The sequence below is a fragment of the Crinia signifera genome, chromosome 1, assembly GCF_055691185.1.
Source record: "Crinia signifera chromosome 1, ASM5569118v1, whole genome shotgun sequence".
In the NCBI taxonomy this organism is placed as follows: Eukaryota; Metazoa; Chordata; class Amphibia; order Anura; family Myobatrachidae; genus Crinia; species Crinia signifera.
This window is the reverse complement of record NC_139217.1, coordinates 256,532,662-256,555,343: the sequence shown is the minus strand read 5'-3', so window position 1 is coordinate 256,555,343 and position 22,682 is coordinate 256,532,662. Positions and strand designations below refer to the sequence as shown.

Here is a 22,682-nt window from a genome sequence, read left to right as displayed (position 1 = left end):
AGAGTGCTATATTTTGTGCTGCTGCAGTGTGATATAGTTATAGATAGAGAGAGAGAGATAGATAGAGAGGCCTAGTGACAGAGTGCTATATTTTGTGCTGCTGCAGTGTGATAGTTATAGAGAGATAGAGAGAGATAGAGAGAGAGAGATAGAGAGAGATAGTGACAGATTGTGCTATATATTTTTGATATAACTGACTGCTGCCCCCTCCTTTTGTGCTGATCAGTATAAATTAACTGATCAGCAACTTTTTGGGGGCGCAGGTTTTTTTTTATATATAGATATACCTGTCAGTGCTGCTGCTGCAGTGTCATAGAGTGATAGATAGTGAGAGATAGAGAGATAGAGAGAGATAGTGACAGAGAGTGATAGAGAGTGCTAAATTTTTTGTCTGCTGCCCCCGCCTTTTGTGCTGATCACTATATCTGAGGTGATCAGCAACTTTTTTGGGGGTACAGAGGTTTTTTTTTTTTATATATACCTGTCAGTTGCACCAAAGGTTGTGCACCTGCTGCACCTCACTGGTAATCAGTGTCGCATCACTGATCACCTTTTTTTTTTTTGTGTGTGTGCTGTGGGGTCTTTTTTTAATTTTTTTTTTACACACACTGTGATTTTGTGGGTGTCCTGTGGCCGCTGTGCGCTGATCAGTGACGTACATCACTGATCATCTTTTTCGGTACAGGGTTGATCTATATATTTTTTTTTTTGATCAAATTCCTGTTGCCTTTGAGCGCTGTTCAGTGACAGACGTTACTGACCAACATCTGTGCTCAATTTTTGGCGCAGGACCTTTTTTTTTTTTTTAACCCCTTACATTTTTTATTTTTAACCCCTTCATTTTTTTTTTTTTTATTGGTATAAAGTATTTTTTTTTTTCTGCACCACATACACACTACACACTACATACCCCCCGGATTGAAATAAAGTTTGTACCCCCCCCTACACTATACACGTGTTGAAACATTTCACTACCAGTAACACAAAAATAAAAATGGCATCCCAAATGTCCTCCCAAATGTCCTCCCAAATGTCCTCCCAGTCATCCAGGAGAATGTATTCAGCGGAGGAGGCATATGCCCTGCTTGCTTCTGACTCTGACACAGCCAGTGATGCAAGCGGGGAATTTGAAGGTTTCGCCTTAAGCTCCTCTTCCTCCTCTGGTGATGAGGGACCCCCTCAAAGACGCCCCCGTAGAGCAGCTGAGACCCCCCCCCCAATAATTGATCTCGTATGGACCCCACCACCAGACAATTTTGAGCCCCAGGTTCCTGAGTTTTTGGCCATGCCAGGAATCCAATTTGATTCCACAGGTCTCAGAGAAATTGACTTTTTCAAATTATTTTTCTCTGATGATTTTATAAATTTAATGGTGGACCAAACTAATTTATATGCCCAGCAGTTTATTGCTCAAAACCCCACGTCATCATTTGCTAGGTGGACCCCTGTAGATGCAGTAGAGATGATGACGTTTTGGGGTCTGGTGTTTCATATGGGCATAGTAAAAAAGCCAGAAATTAGGCAATATTGGAGTACAGATGTTCTGTACAGTACTCCATTTTACCGTATGGCCATGCCCCGGACTCGATTTGAGACAATTCTTAAATTTATACATTACACCGATAATGCACAGTGCCCACCCAGAGATGATCCCACCTTTGACCGGCTATTCAAAGTCAGGCCGGTCATTGATCATTTCAGTGCCAAATTTGAAGAGGTGTACATCCCTGAAAAATTTATTTGTATCGACGAGTCCCTTATACATTTTAAAGGAAGGGTTAAATTCCGCCAGTACCTTCCCAGTAAGAGGGCAAGGTATGGCATAAAAATGTACAAACTGTGTGAAAGCACCTCAGGGTACACCCACAGGTTTAGGGTTTATGAAGGGAAGGATTCAAGAATTGAACCGCCAGAATGCCCCCCCTCCCTCGTAGGTGTTAGTGGGAAAATTGTCTGGGATTTAGTGCACCCCTTTCTGGATAAAGGTTATCACCTCTATGTGGATAACTTTTACACCAGCATCCCCCTGTTTAAGGCCCTTGGTTCAAGAGGTACAGCAGCTTGCGGTACTGTGCGCAAGAACCAAAGAGGCCTCCCAAAAACGCACATTGCCCAAGTAATGAGAAGGGGTGAAAGCAGGGGAATATGCACCGAAAATATGTTGTTGGTCAAATATAAGGACAAGAGGGATGTCCTTATACTGACAACAATTCACGGAGACAGTACCACCTCCGTCCCTGTACGAGGTACCAGTACCCACACCTCAAAACCTAATTGTATCCTGGATTACAATAGGTACATGGGCGGAGTGGATCTTTCAGATCAGGTACTGAAGCCGTACAGTGCCCTGCGGAAAACAAAAATCTGGTACAAGAAGGTGGCCGTGTATATCATCCAGATGGCACTGTATAACGCTTACGTGCTATTCCGTTCTACCGGCCAGAGGGGGACATTTATGCACTTTCAAGAGGAAGTCATAAAGGGCCTAATATTTGGGAACCAGCAGGCAGAGGGCCCCAGTACTTCTAGTACTGGCCCCCGTATTGTACCAGGGCAGCATTTTCCTGATGAAATCCCCTCCACTGGAAAAAAGGGCAGGACACAAAAAAGGTGCAAAGTTTGCTATAAAAAGGGAAAAAGAAAGCAAACTATTTTCCAGTGTGACACTTGCCCCGACAAACCCGGCCTATGTATAAAGGAGTGTTTTAAAATATACCACACATCTATGGAATATTAGGTTCATAATTTCACCGTGCTTCGGGGGTCTTGCTAATGCCACATAGCACCCACCATTCATTCCACCAGAATCTGAGCCGCAAAATCCAAAAATCACTCCTTCCCTTCTGAGTCCTGCCATGCACCCAACTGGTATTTTTTGGTCACATGTGAGGCATTGCCGTACTCGGGAGAAATTGGGGCACATATTTTGGGGTGCTTTGTCTCCTTCATTCCTTGTGAAAATGAAAAATTTTGAGCAAGAACTGCATTTTTGTGTAAAAAAATGTAATTTTTCATGTTCACTGCCCACTTGTATCAAAATTGGTGAAACCCCTGGGGGTTTGAAATGTACACTATACCCCTAGATGAATTCCCTGAGGGGTGTAGTTTGCAAAATGGGGTGACTTGTGGGGGGGTTCCACTGTATTGGTGCTTTGGGGGTCTTGCTAATGCGACATAGCACCCACCATCATTCCACCAGAATTTGTGCTGCAAAATCCAAATATCACTCCTTCCCTTCTGAGTCCTGCCACTTTTTGGTCACACATGAGGCATTGCCGTACTCGGGAGAAATTGGGGCACAGATTTTGGGGTGCTTTGTCTCCTTCATTCCTTCTGAAAATGAAAAATTTTGAGCCAGAACTGCATTTTTGTGTAAAAAAATGTAATTTTTCATTTTCACTGCCCACTTGTATCAAAATTGGTGAAACCCCTGGGGGTTTTAAATGTACACTATACCCCTAGATGAATTCCCTGAGGGGTGTAGTTTGCAAAATGGGGTGACTTGTGGGGGGGTTCCACTGTATTGGTGCAACATAGCACCCACCATTCATTCCACCAGAATCTGAGCCGCAAAATCCAAAAATCACTCCTTCCCTTCTGAGTCCTGCCATGCACCCAACTGGTATTTTTTGGTCACATGTGAGGCATTGCCGTACTCGGGAGAAATTGGGGCACAGATTTTGGGGTGCTTTTTCTCCTTCATACCTTCTGAAAATGAAAAATTTTGAGCCAGAACTGCATTTTTGTGTAAAAAATGTAATTTTTCATGTTCACTGCCCACTTGTATCAAAATTGGTGAAACCCCTGGGGGTTTGAAATGTACACTATACCCCTAGATGAATTCCCTGAGGGGTGTAGTTTTCAAAATGGGGTGACTTGTGGGGGGGTTCCACTGTATTGGTGCTTGGGGGGTCTTGCTAATGCGACATAGCACCCACCAAAATTCCACCAGAATCTGAGCTGCAAAATCCAAAAATCACTCCTTCCCTTTTGAGTCCTGCCATGCACCCAACTGGTATTTTTTGGTCACATGTGAGGCATTGCCGTACTCGGGAGAAATTGGGGCACAGATTTTGGGGTGCTTTTTCTCCTTCATACCTTCTGAAAATGAAAAATTTTGAGCCAGAACTGCATTTTTGTGTAAAAAATGTAATTTTTCATGTTCACTGCCCACTTGTATCAAAATTGGTGAAACCCCTGGGGGTTTGAAATGTACACTATACCCCTAGATGAATTCCCTGAGGGGTGTAGTTTTCAAAATGGGGTGACTTGTGGGGGGGTTCCACTGTATTGGTGCTTGGGGGGTCTTGCTAATGCGACATAGCACCCACCAAAATTCCACCAGAATCTGAGCCGCAAAATCCAAAAATCACTCCTTCCGTTCTGAGTCCTGCCATGCACCCAACTGGTATTTTTTGGTCACATGTGAGGCATTGCCGTACTCGGGAGAAATTGGGGCACATATTTTGGGGTGCTTTTTCTCCTTCATACCTTCTGAAAATGAAAAATTTTGAGCCAGAACTGCATTTTTGTGTAAAAAAATGTAATTTTTCATTTTCACTGCCCACTTGTATCAAAATTGGTGAAACCCCTGGGGGTTTGAAATGTACACTATACCCATAGATGAATTCCCTGAGGGGTGTACTTTGCAAAATGGGGTGACTTGTGGGGGGGTTCCACTGTATTGGTGCAACATAGCACCCACCATTCATTCCACCAGAATCTGTGCTGCAAAATCCAAAAATCACTCCTTCCCTTCTGAGTCCTGCCATGCACCCAACTGGTATTTTTTGGTCACATGTGAGGCATTGCCGTACTCGGGAGAAATTGGGGCACAGATTTTGGGGTGCTTTTTCTCCTTCATACCTTCTGAAAATGAAAAATTTTGAGCCAGAACTGCATTTTTGTGTAAAAAAATGTAATTTTTCATTTTCACTGCCCACTTGTATCAAAATTGGTGAAACCCCTGGGGGTTTGAAATGTACACTATACCCCTAGATGAATTCCCTGAGGGGTGTAGTTTTCAAAATGGGGTGACTTGTGGGGGGGTTCCACTGTATTGGTGCTTGGGGGGTCTTGCTAATGCGACATAGCACCCACCAAAATTCCACCAGAATCTGAGCCGCAAAATCCAAAAATCACTCCTTCCGTTCTGAGTCCTGCCATGCACCCAACTGGTATTTTTTGGTCACATGTGAGGCATTGCCGTACTCGGGAGAAATTGGGGCACAGATTTTGGGGTGCTTTTTCTCCTTCATACCTTCTGAAAATGAAAAATTTTGAGCCAGAACTGCATTTTTGTGTAAAAAATGTAATTTTTCATGTTCACTGCCCACTTGTATCAAAATTGGTGAAACCCCTGGGGGTTTGAAATGTACACTATACCCCTAGATGAATTCCCTGAGGGGTGTAGTTTTCAAAATGGGGTGACTTGTGGGGGGGTTCCACTGTATTGGTGCTTGGGGGGTCTTGCTAATGCGACATAGCACCCACCAAAATTCCACCAGAATCTGAGCCGCAAAATCCAAAAATCACTCCTTCCGTTCTGAGTCCTGCCATGCACCCAACTGGTATTTTTTGGTCACATGTGAGGCATTGCCGTACTCGGGAGAAATTGGGGCACATATTTTGGGGTGCTTTTTCTCCTTCATACCTTCTGAAAATGAAAAATTTTGAGCCAGAACTGCATTTTTGTGTAAAAAAATGTAATTTTTCATTTTCACTGCCCACTTGTATCAAAATTGGTGAAACCCCTGGGGGTTTGAAATGTACACTATACCCATAGATGAATTCCCTGAGGGGTGTACTTTGCAAAATGGGGTGACTTGTGGGGGGGTTCCACTGTATTGGTGCAACATAGCACCCACCATTCATTCCACCAGAATCTGTGCTGCAAAATCCAAAAATCACTCCTTCCCTTCTGAGTCCTGCCATGCACCCAACTGGTATTTTTTGGTCACATGTGAGGCATTGCCGTACTCGGGAGAAATTGGGGCACAGATTTTGGGGTGCTTTTTCTCCTTCATACCTTCTGAAAATGAAAAATTTTGAGCCAGAACTGCATTTTTGTGTAAAAAAATGTAATTTTTCATTTTCACTGCCCACTTGTATCAAAATTGGTGAAACCCCTGGGGGTTTGAAATGTACACTATACCCCTAGATGAATTCCCTGAGGGGTGTAGTTTGCAAAATGGGGTGACTTGTGGGGGGGTTCCACTGTATTGGTGCTTGGGGGGTCTTGCTAATGCGACATAGCACCCACCAAAATTCCACCAGAATCTGAGCTGCAAAATCCAAAAATCACTCCTTCCCTTCTGAGTCCTGCCATGCACCCAACTGGTATTTTTTGGTCACATGTGAGGCATTGCCGTACTCGGGAGAAATTGGGGCACAGATTTTGGGGTGCTTTGTCTCCTTCATACCTTCTGAAAATGACAAATTTGGAGCCAGAACTGCATTTTTGTGTAAAAAAAATAATTTTTCATTTTCACTGCCCAGTTGTACCACAATTGGTGAAACCCCTGGGGGTTTGAAATGTACACTATACCCCTAGATGAATTCCCTGAGGGGTGTAGTTTGCAAAATGGGGTCACTTGTGGGGGGGTTCCTAACTTTTAGCATCTTATGGTGCCTTGAAACCTACATGGTGCCTAAAAAATAATCTCATAAAAAGGAGGCTCCAAAATCAAGTAGGTGCTCCTTCTATTATGAAGCCTGTGGTTTGGTCACCGTGCACACTAGGGCCACATATAGGATATTTATGAAAACAAAAGAATTGGGGGAATCAATTTTTAGTCACATTTCTCTAGTAAAATGTACTGTGTTCCTTATAAAAATGTATTAAAATTGCAAATCTGCAAAAAAAAAGAAATTTTGAAATTTCACCTACACTTTGTTTTAATTCCTGTGAAACACCTAAAGGGTTAACAAACTTCCAAAATGCTGTTTTGAATACTGTGAGGGGTGCAGTTTTTGAAATGGCATCATTTATGGGGGTGTCTCACATACAAGTCCCTCAAAGTTACATCAGAACTGAACTGGTCCCTAAAAAAATCAGTGTTTGAAATTTTCTTGAAAATTTGAGAATTTGCTATTCATATTGTAAGCCTCCTAGTGTCCCAAAAAATTAAAAGGAAGTTGAAATAATGATGTCAACATAAAGTAGACATATGGCCTATGTTAGTTATTCACTATTTTGAGTGGTAAGATTATTTGTCTCACAAGCAGAAAATTTAACATTTTGCAAATCGCTAAATTTTCCATTTTTTCACGATATTTTGGTATTTTTCACAAAAAAACACAGACTGTATCGACCCAAATTTACCACTAATTTGAAGTACAATGTGTCACGAAAAAACAATCTCAAAATCACTGGGATAAGTAAAAGCAAAAAAAAGTTATCCCCACTTAAGTGAGACATGTCAGATTTGAAAAAAAGGGCTCTGTCAGGAACGCAAAAACTGGCTCTGTCAGGAAGGGGTTAAAGATACCGGTATGTGGTCTATCATCCGATATTTTAACTGTGACATCGTATGGGCAGCAGTGACCCAATGACGGGCCACTGGTGGTTCGCTTTTACCAGTTATGCCTCTCTTCCCACCCCCTTTGTGTTCCCTGATTGATGCTGCACTGTTACCACAAAAAATTCCAAGCATACGCAAGTATACCTGGCCAATAAAGATGATTCTGATTCTGGTTAGGGCAGATTTAATAGCCGAGTGGTGTGCTGCCATACGCTCCTTAAAGGAACATTCAGTTTTCCCTATGTATGACAGCCCACAGGGGCATACAATTTGGTAAACAACAAACTTGGTGTTACAAGTCATAGTGTGATTAATGTACATCGTCTTCCCAGATTACGGATGTGGGAAGGTTGCCCCTACCATAAGGAAACGGCAACTTGTACACGTACAATGGATATTCCCTTTACTAGCAATCAGGGTTAGCACATGGAGGATACGCTGGAATGGGTTTTCTCCATATAAACTCCTGTAAGTAGAAGTCTAACTGATGGCGCGCAGTGCCCCTTTGGCGTTTATTGCGCCACTTGCAGGATCCCCAAAGCCGCTCGATGTTCTGGGTGTGAAGCTGTACCGGTGGTTCACCCGAGCATGGTGGTACCCTGCTAGCTCCAGCTGCTCTGTCTTGTAGGCACGCCAGCAATCCAAGATGTTGGTCCCCGGTTCGATGTGCCTCTAGATGGCGGCCATCAGGGTGCTGGCATCACATCTTTCAACAGCTGTGACGAAGCACTTTCTGGTCTCCATAGAAATGCCTCCAAAGAGCCACTGTTGGGGCAGCATACAACTAGCATGGCTCTTCCATTGGATGAATAGGCTCTCGTCCACCTCGACGATCTTGCCTGGGCCGCCAATATGTCGGTGAGGCTGCGACATGAGGTCGACGGTGCAGGCCTCCCTCATCAAATTGTTGTAGAGGACCAGTGATTGTGAAAACCTCAAAAAATGATGGGTCCCTGTGACCCCTCACTTACAAAAATCAGGGTCTTACTTGACATTTTCTGGGTCCCAAAGGAATAAAGCCTCCTCTCTCCTTCCCCAGCATGGCACATACAGAAGCCTCCTCCTCTCTTCCATATGGCATATACCCTGATTTTTATTTTTTTGGTAAGCAAACATAGATTTGGGCACCCAAATCTGTGGCTGTTGGGGGGGGGGGATTATCAATTGGCAATTTTCCCACTCACATAAAGCAAGATACACATATACTAGAAAAAGGTTTAATGTCGGAATAGGGACACCTGTGCTGCACCAATCAGGATTCTGCCCCTGTCCATTGTTTCTAGAACAAAATTAAAATTAATAGCAGCAGGAACAGGAGGGATAGGTTTAGTGAAATCCCAGCAGAGTCTATAGGCTCCTTTCCTACAGGCATCTCTGCCTGTTAAGAGTTAATTGGTGAGCTGCAGCCTCTCTACCATGCAGTGAGGGAAGGAAGGACAAGTGGGCCATTAACAGCCAGCACTCAGAGCCTGGAGGAGGTGACAGTTAGGGTGGCCAATCCCGGGATCGGCGGGATCCCTGGATTTGGCCCCAAAATATACGGGATTTCAATCCAGGGATTGGACAATCCAATCCCGGGATTTCAGGATTAGACTGCGCATGCGCAGTCTAATGCCGGGCAGCATCTGAGCACCCTCTCAGACGCTGCCCGGCTATTCCTGACCCGGCGTGCGGCCTACGCAGCATGATTAGGTCATAGGTCACGCTGCACAGGCTGCAGCGCCGCACCTCCAGTGCCGGAACCCTCTCACCGCCTGACCTTTCCCGGCAGTATGCAGGGTCCCAAGTGCCTCTGACCACTGCCGTCATACCCGCTGCCTCAGCACCGCTGCCGCCTCCGTCATACCCGCTGCCGCCCCCTCCCCTAATGTAAGTAAATGTGGGGCTCAGGGGCATTTTTCTTTTAGGGATGCCAATCCCGGGAATCCTGGGATTGAGCATTTTTCAATCCCTATCCAATCCCGATGGCATCCCTAGTGACAGTGACACACAAGAGAGCAGCACCGCGAGGTAGGAGAGGAAGAGGGAAGTCTGCAGCCCGAGTCCTGCTAGCAATAAATCCCCTTACATGACACAGCCAAGCAGCCTGCTAAATGGACAACGCACCCCTCTTACCTCTACTTCCTGCCCGGGTCTGCTCCATCCTCACTGTCACACCTCCCTGGTTCTGGCCCCCAATGCTGGTTTTAGTTCCTCGAGGTCCGTCCTCACACCAGCCGCAGCTCTGTTCCCCTGCTGAGCAGCTGCTTCTGGTGTTGGCTCCAGCCGTCTGTTGTTGAGGCACAGTGCAGGAGCCAGCTTACACGGCTTTCGTGCACTGCTGCCTATGACTCTGCGGTGACAGGGACCCTTTCATTTTCGAGCCCAGCAGATGTGTGAAGTGGCCGTAGGCCTGCTGTGTCTTCTCCACGGTCGCATCACAACTGAGGGGGAAACAGATCCCTCCACCCTTGTCACACACATTAACATGGCGTGCATGCCGAAATGGGGGAGCGGGTCCCAGGGGACCCAGCCATTCAAAAAAAATGATTCCCTGGTGCTCCAAACCTGGTAAAATACTCGCTATAGCGAGTATTTGCGAACCCTGGAGGACGGTGGTCTTCTGCAAAGTGGACAGATGTCGCTCACAGAAGTGGATGCTGGTCAGCTTCTCTGCCCAACAGAACATGAATCAGATCAGGGTGACAAAGGTCAGATGGCACTCTCTGAACCATTGCGCAGCCCTGACGCTGACCTTCTTTCCGCAGCTGCAGATGTGGCAGCGGTGTCAGGCAGAAATTTGTGGATTTGTAGAAAAGCCACCAACTCCTCCTCTGTTTGCGGCTGGTTGAAAAGAGTGAACTTTTCAGCAGCCATGACTGAAATGGGTCTGATTCTCACAGAATCTAACAGCTGGTGTGACTCTCACAGAATATAACAGCTGACTGACTACGCTAACTGCGTTCCGCTCAATCTACCAGCTGACTGACTACGCTACGCTGTCTGCGGGAACACTACGCTGCATCTGACAGGGACGCTGGCTACGCTAAGCGGCCGCGAGAACAAGATGCTGTTTCTGACAGGGACGCTACGTCTAACTAACTTCGATGCTAGAACAAGACACTGTTTCTGACAGGGACGCTAGTTCTGACTAACTACGATGACTACGCTAGTTGCAGGAACACTACGCCGATTCTGACAGGGATGCTACGCTAACTACGAAACTGCCTACGCTGACTATGCTGGTCGCGGGAACACAGCACGTTACTTCTGACTGACTACGCTGGTCACGGGAAGACGACGCAGATTCTGAAAGGGATGCTACGCTAACTACGTAGCTGCCGCCGTGAAACTACACAAGTACCGAAGATAGCGCTACTTATACAGGCCTGCTATAACCTATAGCAACCACACACATAGGGTTACCACCCCTCAAGCTTTTGCAACTCCCCCATGGCAACAAGCATGAAGGCCCTGGCATCGAGCATGAAAGCACAGGCATCAAGCTAGAAACCCCTAGCAAATAACAAACAGGTAAGTGGCACTTATATGTCTTAATATGTAATAGCCATTACGGTGTGTGGTATATGTAATGGGCATTACAGTGTGTGGCATAATGTATAATGGGTTGTACGATGTTTAGGATAACATAATGGGCATTATGATGTTTGGTCTAACTTGTAATGGGCATTACAGTGTATGGGATAACGTGTAATGGGCATTAAGGTGTTTGGTATAACGTGTAATGGACATTACGGTGTTTGGCATAACGTGAAATGGGCATTATGGCATGTGGTATACTATGTAATGGGTGTGTGACATGTAATTGGCATTACCGTGAATTTTTTTGGCACGCGCCGAAGGTTTTAGAAAACATGTGGTGAGTCCTGGCATAATGAGTAATAGGCATAATGTTGTGTGGCATCATGTGTAATGAGCATCACGGTGTGTGGCATTATGTGTAATGGGCATTATGGCATGTGGTATACTATGTAATGGGTGTGTGACGTGTAATCAGCATTACAGTGAAATTGTCCCTGCTTTACAAAAAAATATTTTGAGTCCTGGCATAACGAGTAATGGGCATAATGGTGTGTGGCATAATGTGTAATGGGCATCACGGTGTGTGGCATAACGTGTAATGGCCATTGCGGTGTAAGGTGTAACATGTAATGGGCATCATGGTGTGGCATAACGTGTAATGGACATTACAGTGTGTGATGTAATGTGTGACTGGCATTATGGTGTGCAAAATCAAGAATGGAATTGACGTAAAAGTTAAAAAAAAAAACATGATAAGATGTGCCAAGGGGCGGGTCTGGGAGCGGATCAAGGGGGTGGGCTGTGGGTGTGTCAAGGGGCGGGCCACTGTCCGGGAATCTCTCAACACAAAGGTGGTAACCCTATTATTGTTATAATTTTATTTAAAAGGCGCCACAAGAGTTTTGCAGCGCCGTACAGAGGAACAGTACAGGGAGACAAAACTTTGCATACACACACATATGAAGTGTTAGGGTGTTCCACTTATGTTTCCTTTTCCTCAGCCAGTCCAGCGATTGCTAGCTGGTGGGTGTACACATTGTCACAATACCAATATGCAGCATGCGGGTCAGAAACACGCGAGGCCGGGGGCTTACCAATATGGCAGTCAGTGTACTTCCGGCGCACAACTCCGTCGTCTCCGGCAACAGACCAGGACGTCTTTTGCTGTCAGACTGTAATGAGCCGTTTGGTGAGATCATGTTTTGCGACGCTTCCGGTTGCAATCTAGGCGAGTGGTTGCGGCGGTGCCGTGTTGTGACTGGCTCGGCGCAGCAGGCCGCGGTGTCTCCCAACCATGGAGGTTCCCATCCCGCCCGACGGTGAGAGGCCGCATACATACACACTTCTACACTCACACGTGTGCTGCCAGACGTGTATATGTTACCTTTGCTCATAGGATACTTTCTGAATAATACTGGTGATGGGAGGATCTACAGTTTAGGGGCTTCTGCATGGAGCACTGATAGGGAGAGCGAAAGTGCACAGTACAAGAGTGCAGGCAATAGAAACCTACAATAATAATGAAAACACATTCTTTATGGCTTGTTGCAGGTGGTGGGGGAGAATGTATTCGTATTGTGCTATTTGGAGGGATATGTTAAATAAAAATGTACTGTATATAGTGTAATATCAGTAGTTGGATAGAATTTATAATATGTATTGGGGTATGTATATATCACGGATGGTGTAATGGTCAGCATTACTACCTCACAGCGCTGAGGTTATGGGTTCAATACCCACCATGGCCCTAACTGTGCGGGGTTTGTATATTCTCCCCGTGTTTGCTTGGAAACGTGTTTGCTTGGGTTTCCTCCGGGTACTCCAGTTTCCTCCCACAATCCAAAAATATACTGGTAGGTCAATTGGCTTCCATCAAAAATTAACCCTAGAATGTCTGTGTGCATGTTTTCATGTGGTAGGGAATATAGATTGTAAGCTCCACTGGGGCAGGGACTGATGTATACTTCAACTATACTCTGTAAAGCGCTGCGGAATATGTATGCACTATATAAGAAACTGTAAATAAATATATATCCAGAATGATCAGTTTTATGTCTAGTGCCTGTATTTTATTCTAAAATCTAGCTTCTTTTTGTGTAAATGATCTTCATTCGTTTTATTTTCTAGTAGCCGGCTTATAAAGGTTAATTATTTGATTATTTTTTCCCCTCACAAATTATTTATTGGCTTCATTTATTCCGCTTCACATATGTGTCCCCGTTCTGTTATTTTTTATTTATTTATTTTTTTACATTTTATTTATGTATTTACTAGCTGGGGTACCTGATGTTGGTCGAGTTTGGTTGTGAAAATAGCATTGCTCGCAATGCCCATGGTGTGACCAGCATACACCTTTCTGTTGTGGGCTCCTGGATCTGACCACGTTTTTTTTTTTATTAATCCCCATGTCCTCTATCCCCTTTATGTTATGCAACTCAGCCATATTTTGCATCTCTGACGCACTTTGTGTAGTGGACGCACCCTTTTTTTATGCCCCCGGAACCCAGGCGGTGTTGGAATTGTGAGTGTTAGTGGCTGTGAACTTAATCTGGACCCAATCAGTGTCCTCTACTCAATCTATGTTATGCAACTTCGCCATATCTTGCTTCCCTGACCCACTTTGCATAGTGGCTGGATCTCTTTGAGCCCCAGGGCTGCTACAGTATTTTTTTGTCCAGATTGTAAATCATGTATTTACCAAGTGTGGTGTAAATTGCTCCAGGCATTCCAGAGTTATGTTAGATGTTTTGCATCCCTGATCCACTTTGTGTAGTGTCTGGACTCCTTTTTGGGCCCACAGGGGGGTCTTAAGGGGTTCACATGCAATGTTCCCTCTAATTTCATAAAGGCTGTGTGCGGCAAAAGATTTTGGCTGTGCAACTTTGGAAGGAAATTTACATTTTTGTGCGTCACTTATATATAACTGGAAAATGACATTCAGCATTTGTGTTGACTTTACTTCAAAATGATATTAAACATTCAAAACACAGCACACAATGTAGTTAATGGGTGAAACACACATTAATTGAGTCCCAAACTGGAAAAAGGGACCACTGCTGCTTTGTGCGCTCTGTTGTAATGTCTGTGCGCACGCTCATCGAGTTGTGTGCGCGCGCACGTGCGCACAGCTTAGAGGGAACACTGTTCACATGGTGTGATTTTTGCTTGCGATTTGATTGGGACCGAATGGCAAGCAAAATGCATTAGATTTGGACTATATAGTACAGATCTGTACTATATAGTCTTGCCTGCACAGTCTATTGTTCTGTTTGAGGCCACGCAGTGGGATCAAATGTGGTTGAAACCCATTCGATGTAAGTTTTTATTAAATTTTGCTTATATAAGCAAAATCAAATAGCAAAATAGACCAAATCAAACAGGGCATGACCCCCACAGTATTTTTTCCCCAGATTGTAAGTCATATGTGTACCAAGTTTGGTGGAAATTGCTCCAAGCATTCCAGAGTTATGCTGGAACATCTATCTATCCTTTTAGCTATCACCAGTTTCTTATATAGTGCACACCTATTCCGCAGCGCTTTACAGAGAATATTTGAAAATTCACATCAGTCGCTGCCCCCAGGGGAGCTTACAATCTATATTCCCTAACACGTGTACAGGCATACACATCATTCTAGGTTTAATTTTGTTTGGAGCCAAGAATAGAAATGTATTGAAAATGGTACCTATTTGTAACTGACCAATTAAATAAAAATGCTCTGCTGAATCGAAATTCAAGAATATTACATATACAGCATCCAACGCAAATTCACTTTTAAGACATACAAAATTACATGTATCCAACACACAAAGTAAAACCATATTTGTATTGTTCTCTACTATGTAGCCATCTGTCTAATGCATGCTATTAGCGTTAATGCTAGGATTGGTTGACAATAAAGAATCTGGGTAAAGTTTATTCTGTAGGATTATTTAATAAGCAGTCAGTCTCTCCAGCGCTGACTCTCCTTGGTTAGTAAACTTTCACTGTATGTACAGCATGTTAGTGGTTAGATGTTATACAATCTGTTAGTGTATCCACATTTGTTAGTCTCTAGACAGATGGCTATATAGTAGAGAAAAAGATATGCTGGTAAAAGCTGACATTTTCAGACTGTTCTGTCTGAATGGGGTATAAGGCAGTGATTCTCAACCTCGGCCCTCAAGTACCCCCAACAGTTCACATTTTTTCAGGTCTCCGCACGGAATCACAGGTGAAATAATTAGCTCCACCTGTGATCTTTTAACATGTCATTTAGTGTTCACTCTAGAAATTTTTTAGGGCAGGGTGCTGACCACGGGGAGGGCACATTTTCAATCGCGAGGGCACATTTTTTAGTCAGGAAGGCACATTTTAATTTTAAAGGGCAAAACCATGCGATAGATATCTATATAGACAGTGGTCGAAGTGGAAATTTTAAAGTGGGGGGTATCTAAAAGTGAAGGTTGGGGTAATGTGCTCCAGAAAAAGAGGGCGTGGCCACCTAAAATGGGACGTGTCCTTGAATGTAGTGTGCCATGCCATGTTCTCTTATGTACATTATGCAACACAATAGTAGACCCCCCTTATCCTTGCCCCTTAAACATTATGCCACACGAAATCAGCCAAAATTCAGTTTAAGGTGCCCATACATGGAGCGATGTGCTCGATGCATTTCGAACTAGATCACATCGCATCTAGTTAAAAATGTATGCGATGTGCTAAAGCAGCGTACATTTTGAACTAGATGCAATCTAGTTCAAAAAGTACATGCAGCACATACTTTTTGTGCTGTGCGATGCGAGGGACCGCCCATACTACTTGAGCTGGCATTTGGACACGGCGTCTATGTCTCACCACATGCAGTTATAGTACATTCACTGTTGATGGCTGTAATATGGCTGTCTCACCAGGCATTTCATGCTGTGTGAAGTATTGCGGCTAGATGTATGAGGACACATCTATATATGTATATTTTCTTGTTTATTGCTTTTATAGACCAGGAACTAAAAATGGGACGTGTCCTTGAATGTAGTGTGCCATGCCATGTTCTCTTATGTACATTATGCAACACAATAGTAGACCCCCCTTATCCTTGCCCCTTAAACATTATGCCACACGAAATCAGCCAAAATTCAGTTTAAGGTGCCCATACATGGAGCGATGTGCTCGATGCATTTCGAACTAGATCACATCGCATCTAGTTAAAAATGTATGCGATGTGCTAAAGCAGCGTACATTTTGAACTAGATGCAATCTAGTTCAAAAAGTACATGCAGCACATACTTTTTGTGCTGTGCGATGCGAGGGACCGCCCATACTACTTGAGCTGGCATTTGGACACGGCGTCTATGTCTCACCACATGCAGTTATAGTACATTCACTGTTGATGGCTGTAATATGGCTGTCTCACCAGGCATTTCATGCTGTGTGAAGTATTGCGGCTAGATGTATGAGGACACATCTATATATGTATATTTTCTTGTTTATTGCTTTTATAGACCAGGAACTTCGTAATGTCATTGACAAGCTAGCGCAGTTTGTGGCTAGAAATGGGCCTGAGTTTGAGAACATGACCATGGAGAAGCAGAAAGAAAACCCAAAGTTTTCATTCCTGTTTGGCGGAGAGTTCTACAGCTACTACAAGTGTAAACTTGCTTTGGAGCAGCAGCAATGTATGTCTATTTTGCATTCTTTATTAATTTGCAAGTTATTTTTATATATCCTAAAACTTTGTGTATGCATTTTAGTGTTTGGGAAATCAACTGTATCTTTGCAACTTGATGTGATTTTAAAAATGCTGCATTTTTAAAGCGCATGTACCTGGCATTCCCACCCTCGGCTCTAAAGGCACAATAAGGGGGGTATTCAATCATCCGCAGCCATCTCCCGACGGGGGAGATGGCTGTGGGGCCCTATTCAATGCTGTCTACCCCGAACAGGTTATCTTGGCAGAATGAGTCTGACTTCACAAGCAGTCGGGCTCATTCTGTCTAGAACGGCCAGGAAGTGACGAGCTCCCGGCTGCATCTCGCGGTCACGCCCCCTTGTCGTCCCGCTGCAGGTGGGACATTGAATCCCGCCTGCTTGTTCTTGGTCGAGCAGAACGGGACAGGATCCGGCTGTCGAGCTGGCCCGGCACATGATTGAATGCACATTGAGGCACATGATTGAATATACCTCCCTAACAGTCCAGGTTTTAGTCATTTCCAGAATTCAGCACCAATGTTTTAAATCAAAATAACTGAAGTATGCATTGTCCCCTGTGCTCAAGCATGGATATCACTTAGACTGGGTACACAGTATAAAATCTTTATGAACAATTTGCACGGTAAGGATATCATGCATATACCCTGATCGGCTACACCTGCAGTCCAATCAGGTGATAAACTGTATCATTTATTGTTTATTTGCGGTTTGTGAATTTTTGAGGCGCTGCCACATATTGCTCAGTTTGTACGGACCTTAAAACCTGGACTGTTAATGTACCTTGAGGATGGAAATTGGGAATGCCTGGCATATGGAGTTTGGCCTGTGCATTTTGTATCAAGTCTTTATATAAAACAATATACAGATTGAGTATCCCTTACCCAGATATGTTATCTAAATTATTCCGAAAAAAACATACGAAATTTCCGGAATGTACTTTTTTTTTCCTAAAAGCTTTACTGGGGAATCTGTAACAGCACTACTGGGGACATGATATTTAACTACCACTAAATATGTGCAAGAAAACCTATTCCTTAGCATTCAAAATCAGTGTGTGAGATTGTACACAAACTTTGTTTCATGTTTTGAAACGTTGTTTAATGCACAAATAGAATATATTTGTGTGTATTTCATGTATTTGATGTATTTATGTAACTGAAATGTGTTCTCACATGGGTCCCGTAATAAAGATAACTCATCAAAATATAAAAATATTTCGGTATACAGAATAATCCTTTATCTAAATGGTTCTGGTCCCGAGCAGTTTGTAGCTGTTAAGTTACATAGGGGGTATTCAATATGGGATTCTGACTGTCTGAACCCCCGGGACATTTTCATCTGATTCGACAGTCAGAATTCAATGTTCCATCTGTCAAGTGTCGGAAAGTCAGTTGATCGACACAAACTGCCGCAAATTGTCGGTTGTGAATTTGACAATCTGCTTCAGTTTCCGACAAAACAGATATGATTCTTCAATGTTAACGGCAGCATTGAATAGGTGAGTGCAGATATTTCCCCTGTCGGGAAATATCGGCGCATATTGAATACCCCTATAATGTTTAAAAAAAATCCTGTAATTTAAATATACCCCCCCTCCTCACTGATCAATAGCCTGCACTTGGTGTTCACTCAATGTCTACTTTTTTTTGTTTTTTTTTATTTTCACAGCATAGCACATATCATTATTGTTTGGATTTTTGTGGACATGTTATAATTCAGGATCTTACTTATATTTTTTACTTTCTAAGACTCTTTTCCATCCAATTCAGTTATTTGCAAGCAAGCTCAGGACTTGGAACCTACACCTCAGATCGCCACAATTCCCCCACCGGACCTGTCTCTGCCCCCTACGTTAGTGCCACCCCCACAGGGGGCACCAGTTTTAGAGGATCTTATTCAGCAAAGCCAGTGGAACATGCAACAACAAGAACAGCAGCTCCTCACCATGAGACAGGTATAGACTTGTCTGCCATACAAACTAGTTTAGAAATTTTTTTATTAATCTGAAGCATAATTGTCACTGTGTATTATATATATTTATTCTATATTATTATTCCTGTCTTCTAGGAGCAAATCACAGCAGCAGTAGTGCATGCTATTGAACAGCAGATGCAGAAACTGCGTGAAGAAACTCAACTGGATATGACAGAGTTTGATAACTTGCTGCAGCCAATCATTGACACATGTACCAAGGATGCTATATCTGTAAGTATTCCTGAATGCCGTTTTGCAACATGTCTAATAATGTTCCGAACAATTGCAATTTCTGATTTGTCAGACAGCTTCCTTGTTTTGGCACCTAGACTTTGAGGCATACTAAGCCTTGGAGAGATGTAAAGGGGACAGATATAAAGTAGCAACCAACCAGCTTATGTCATTTGTCATAAAAGCCTTTAACATTACTGTTAGGAGCTGATTGGCTGGTACATTATCACTCTTCTCTTGTCTGTTCACTTGAACACTATTCAAGACTCAGTATACCCCATATAGTGGAGACAGATAAAGAACCAGCCAATCAGATCCTAACTGCCATGTTACATGCTGTTTAAAAAAATGACAGGAGATGGTTGATACGGTATCTCTCTCCAATGCTTAGTAAATACAGTAGTCCATCAAATAGAGGTAATAAACAGACCAGAGCGAATATATGTATAAGAATGCACCTAAAAACTTTTAATCAGACAAATATACAACACCTTAAAAAACATCCATTCAGATGGATCCAAGTAAAAAAGATGTTAAAACTGCATAGGCCAATAGCATTGAAAAACTTCCACAGAATAAGCGTGGAACTCTTTTTCAATGCAATTGGCTTGGGAATATGTGGTGCTACCCTGGCGCGTTTGGGCGTTAATGTGTTCGGCTGTCCAACTCTGGAGCGGCCCTGAACTTCCCAGGGGATGCGGTCATTTGGTCTACAGCATGATGGTAGACAGTCATTAGGTCGACAGTCAAAAGGTCGACATGGGGTTTTTCACTGTTTTTTTTGAGCCAACATGTGCCGACTGGCGTTATTTCATGTCCTACCATCCACTAGGGCATAGTGGGAGAATAAAATACGCTCAGCACCTTGCCCGATGCATAGCAAGCGATGCGAGGGGATGCGGTGCACTTTAAACTGTCATGTCGACTGTGTTGACATTCAGGTAAAAAAAACTGTGAAAACCCCATGTCTACCTGTTGATTAAACTAACCACCTGTCGGCCTAGACCCATGTCTACCTTTTCCCATGTCGACCTAATGGTGTTGAACTAATGACTGTCGACCATCATGCTGTAGACCAAATGATCCCTTCCCAGAGCAGGACGAGGTGTGAATGGCGGCAGCAATGGAGCCCCGGCGATCCAGCTTACGATCGCTGGAGAGGTGAGTGACTGCATCCCCTGAGCCCGCTCCTGCAGGGCAGTTCAGCCCGGAAAATTTCTGGGCATACCACCAAAGTGGTTAAAATAGCTTACACCATGCTAGACTTCCCTCAAGTATGCTTAGGTCTCTGTCCTTAGCTTGTTGGATTTATCTATTGTTCCTTTGCTTGTACACTATTCTCTTCGGAGAAAACCACTATACATGGACAGTGGAGAAACTCGTCAAGGTCCCCTCACACTTTTTTTTAAACCCGGCGTGTACACACTCCCTCCTTCCTTACCGCTAAGTACAGACTCTGTTGTGCATTGACAGCTGCTGGGTGAGACCCTGGTTTCGCTGAACTCGCTGTGTATACTGGACACTTAAGTGACTTGTTTTGAGGTCGCATTTCACCTGGTATAATTAGCAGCGTACTACATAGGTGCAACGCATGATTAATAGCGGATTCTGCTGTAAAGATATAATACACTAACAGAGGAAACGCTGTAGAGCAGGCATTCCCAACCATGGTCCTCAAGGCACACCAACAGTGCAGGTTTTAGTGATATCCAGGCTTCAGCACAGATGGTTTAATCAGAATCCCTCAGATACTAATTAAGTCACCTGTGCTCAAGCCTGGATATCACTAAAACCTGCACTGTTGGTGTGCCTTGAGGACCGTGGTTGGGAATGCCTGCTGTAGAGCCTACAAGCTAAGACCAGATACACTAGCTTAATGGGAGGTTGAGCATGGTGTAAGCTATTTTAAGCCACTTAATTTCTTTGATATATTTAATATACTTGAATTCCTAATGCATCAATCCTATAGATTTGGTAGATCTCGGACCGATTTGGCCAGCCCTGCTCTAAGGATTAGTAGACCGGTCCATACTGTATGTGGCCTGTATTGGAGCTGTCCTAGAGAGCTTTAGAGGTCTTTTAAATAATGGAAAAAATGAATGCTTAATGTGCACATTTACTTTGTTTGCTTTGATGTAACATGTATTCCCGTTTTGGATTAAATGCTTCTGTATCAGCAGAAGATAAATATAAGAAATGGGAAGAAACAAATTTAGCACTTAACACATGGCATTATTTTGCTTTTAACAAAATCAGTTGTTTATTCATAGTGACGAGTTAATTTCAAAAGTTTATGTTGTGTCTCCAGGCTGGCAAGAATTGGATGTTCAGCAACGCAAAGTCCCCTCAACACTGTGAACTGATGGCTGGTCATCTCCGCAATCGTATCACCGCTGATGGGGCACACTTCGAATTGCGTCTGCATCTTATTTACTTGACTAATGACGTATTACATCACTGGTAAGCAATATGCATAGAAATATATACATTAGATCTGTGCATGCAGGAGACATCAGTACCCTGCATCTCCAAAAAATAAAACTGCGTATTACATGCTTACTAGCAAGTAGAAATTAGAACATAAACCCAAATGTGCATGCATCCTCAGCGACAAACACATGGGATGATTAACGATTTTGTTGCTCCGACCCATTGGCATTAGCAAAATCGTTATGAATATAGTCTAGTGTGTAATAACACTAAGATGCATTTTTGTAAGAAAAAGAAATGCTTAAAGCTAGCAGAGTCACTATTATCAGGCATCTCAGGATTCATGGCATACTGAGGCTAGATGTGTGATGACGCATCTGTATAGCGGAGTTGAATAGTTATAGTGAAGTCTCAAGTGTGAATCAGTATTCATCTGTATTGCTAAAATTTCATGTAAGTTTTATATAAACAACTATTTCACTGAAATTTAAGGGTCATGCATTAATATCAAGGATAAGAACATGCCGTAGTTAACCAAAACTTTCATTGGACCGCAAAATAAAATTTACCTTAATTCCTTTTTATGTATAACAAAACTGGTGTCCAAAAGTGGGCATACAATTGTGAGAAATGTGGCTAAAATAAACATGCATTTATTTTTTCTTAAATTTGACATTACAGAGCAGTGTAAATATATCTTAGATGAGTATTTTTGGCTTACTTGTCAGTAGTTACAGTATCTGTGCAATAAGGTGTGGGGAAGCACGCTATCGCAGCAGCAGGTCCCATGCAGAATGGGTTTCATTTGTTAGGTGCCCTTGCAGTGTGTTGGAAATAGTCTGTGGCCTTAAGATGCCCATACATCTACAGATTGATTGTCAGATTGGGCTGGTTGGAACAAAAACCTGGTAATGGATGAGAGCAAATGACAGTTGACCATTTGCTTTGAAATGCTGGAAAACTGCCAAAAACGGTCACTGAGATATTACCAGTTTTTGTCCCAACCAGCCAAATCTGACAATCAATCTGTAGTAGATGTCTGGTGGCAGTGTATAGTGTAAGCTGCATACAGACTGTGTGGTATTCTATAGCGGTTACATAAATGCCCAGCACACCCACATCAGTATTAAACACAACCAAGCAAATTAGCTCCAATTTTAACCATTCTTATGCCAGTAGTTCACCTGAAATTAATTTAAGCTCTACTTATACATTTCTGGCTATTGTTATCATATATACTTCATAAGCAAAAGAGAAATGGCAAGCACATAATTATCATGTGAGTTCATACAATAATTCTAGCTTTCCTTACAG

General features: G+C 43.3%; 1 protein-coding gene and 1 long non-coding RNA gene across 4 annotated transcripts in view; one reads left to right on the top strand and one right to left on the bottom strand.

Moving 5' to 3' along the window:
• LOC146073523 (uncharacterized) overlaps positions 1–12,372 on the bottom strand; it is a 55,570-nt gene extending 43,198 nt beyond the window's left edge. For both annotated transcript variants that reach the window (XR_014473282.1, XR_014473283.1), the window contains exon 1: positions 12,140–12,372. This is a non-coding gene — a long non-coding RNA (uncharacterized LOC146073523). The remainder of the gene's footprint in view (positions 1–12,139) is intronic.
• CHERP (calcium homeostasis endoplasmic reticulum protein) overlaps positions 12,178–22,682 on the top strand; it is a 31,083-nt gene continuing 20,578 nt past the window's right edge. Inside the window, exons 1-5 of one of the 2 annotated variants that reach the window (XM_083180684.1) lie at positions 12,178–12,364; positions 16,526–16,699; positions 18,482–18,687; positions 18,801–18,938; positions 21,247–21,398. In XM_083180684.1, the coding sequence (XP_083036810.1) occupies positions 12,340–12,364; positions 16,526–16,699; positions 18,482–18,687; positions 18,801–18,938; positions 21,247–21,398 (695 nt within the window). In that variant the 5' untranslated portion in view covers positions 12,178–12,339. The remainder of the gene's footprint in view (positions 12,365–16,525; positions 16,700–18,481; positions 18,688–18,800; positions 18,939–21,246; positions 21,399–22,682) is intronic. The other variant, XM_083180692.1, reaches the window with a different exon arrangement.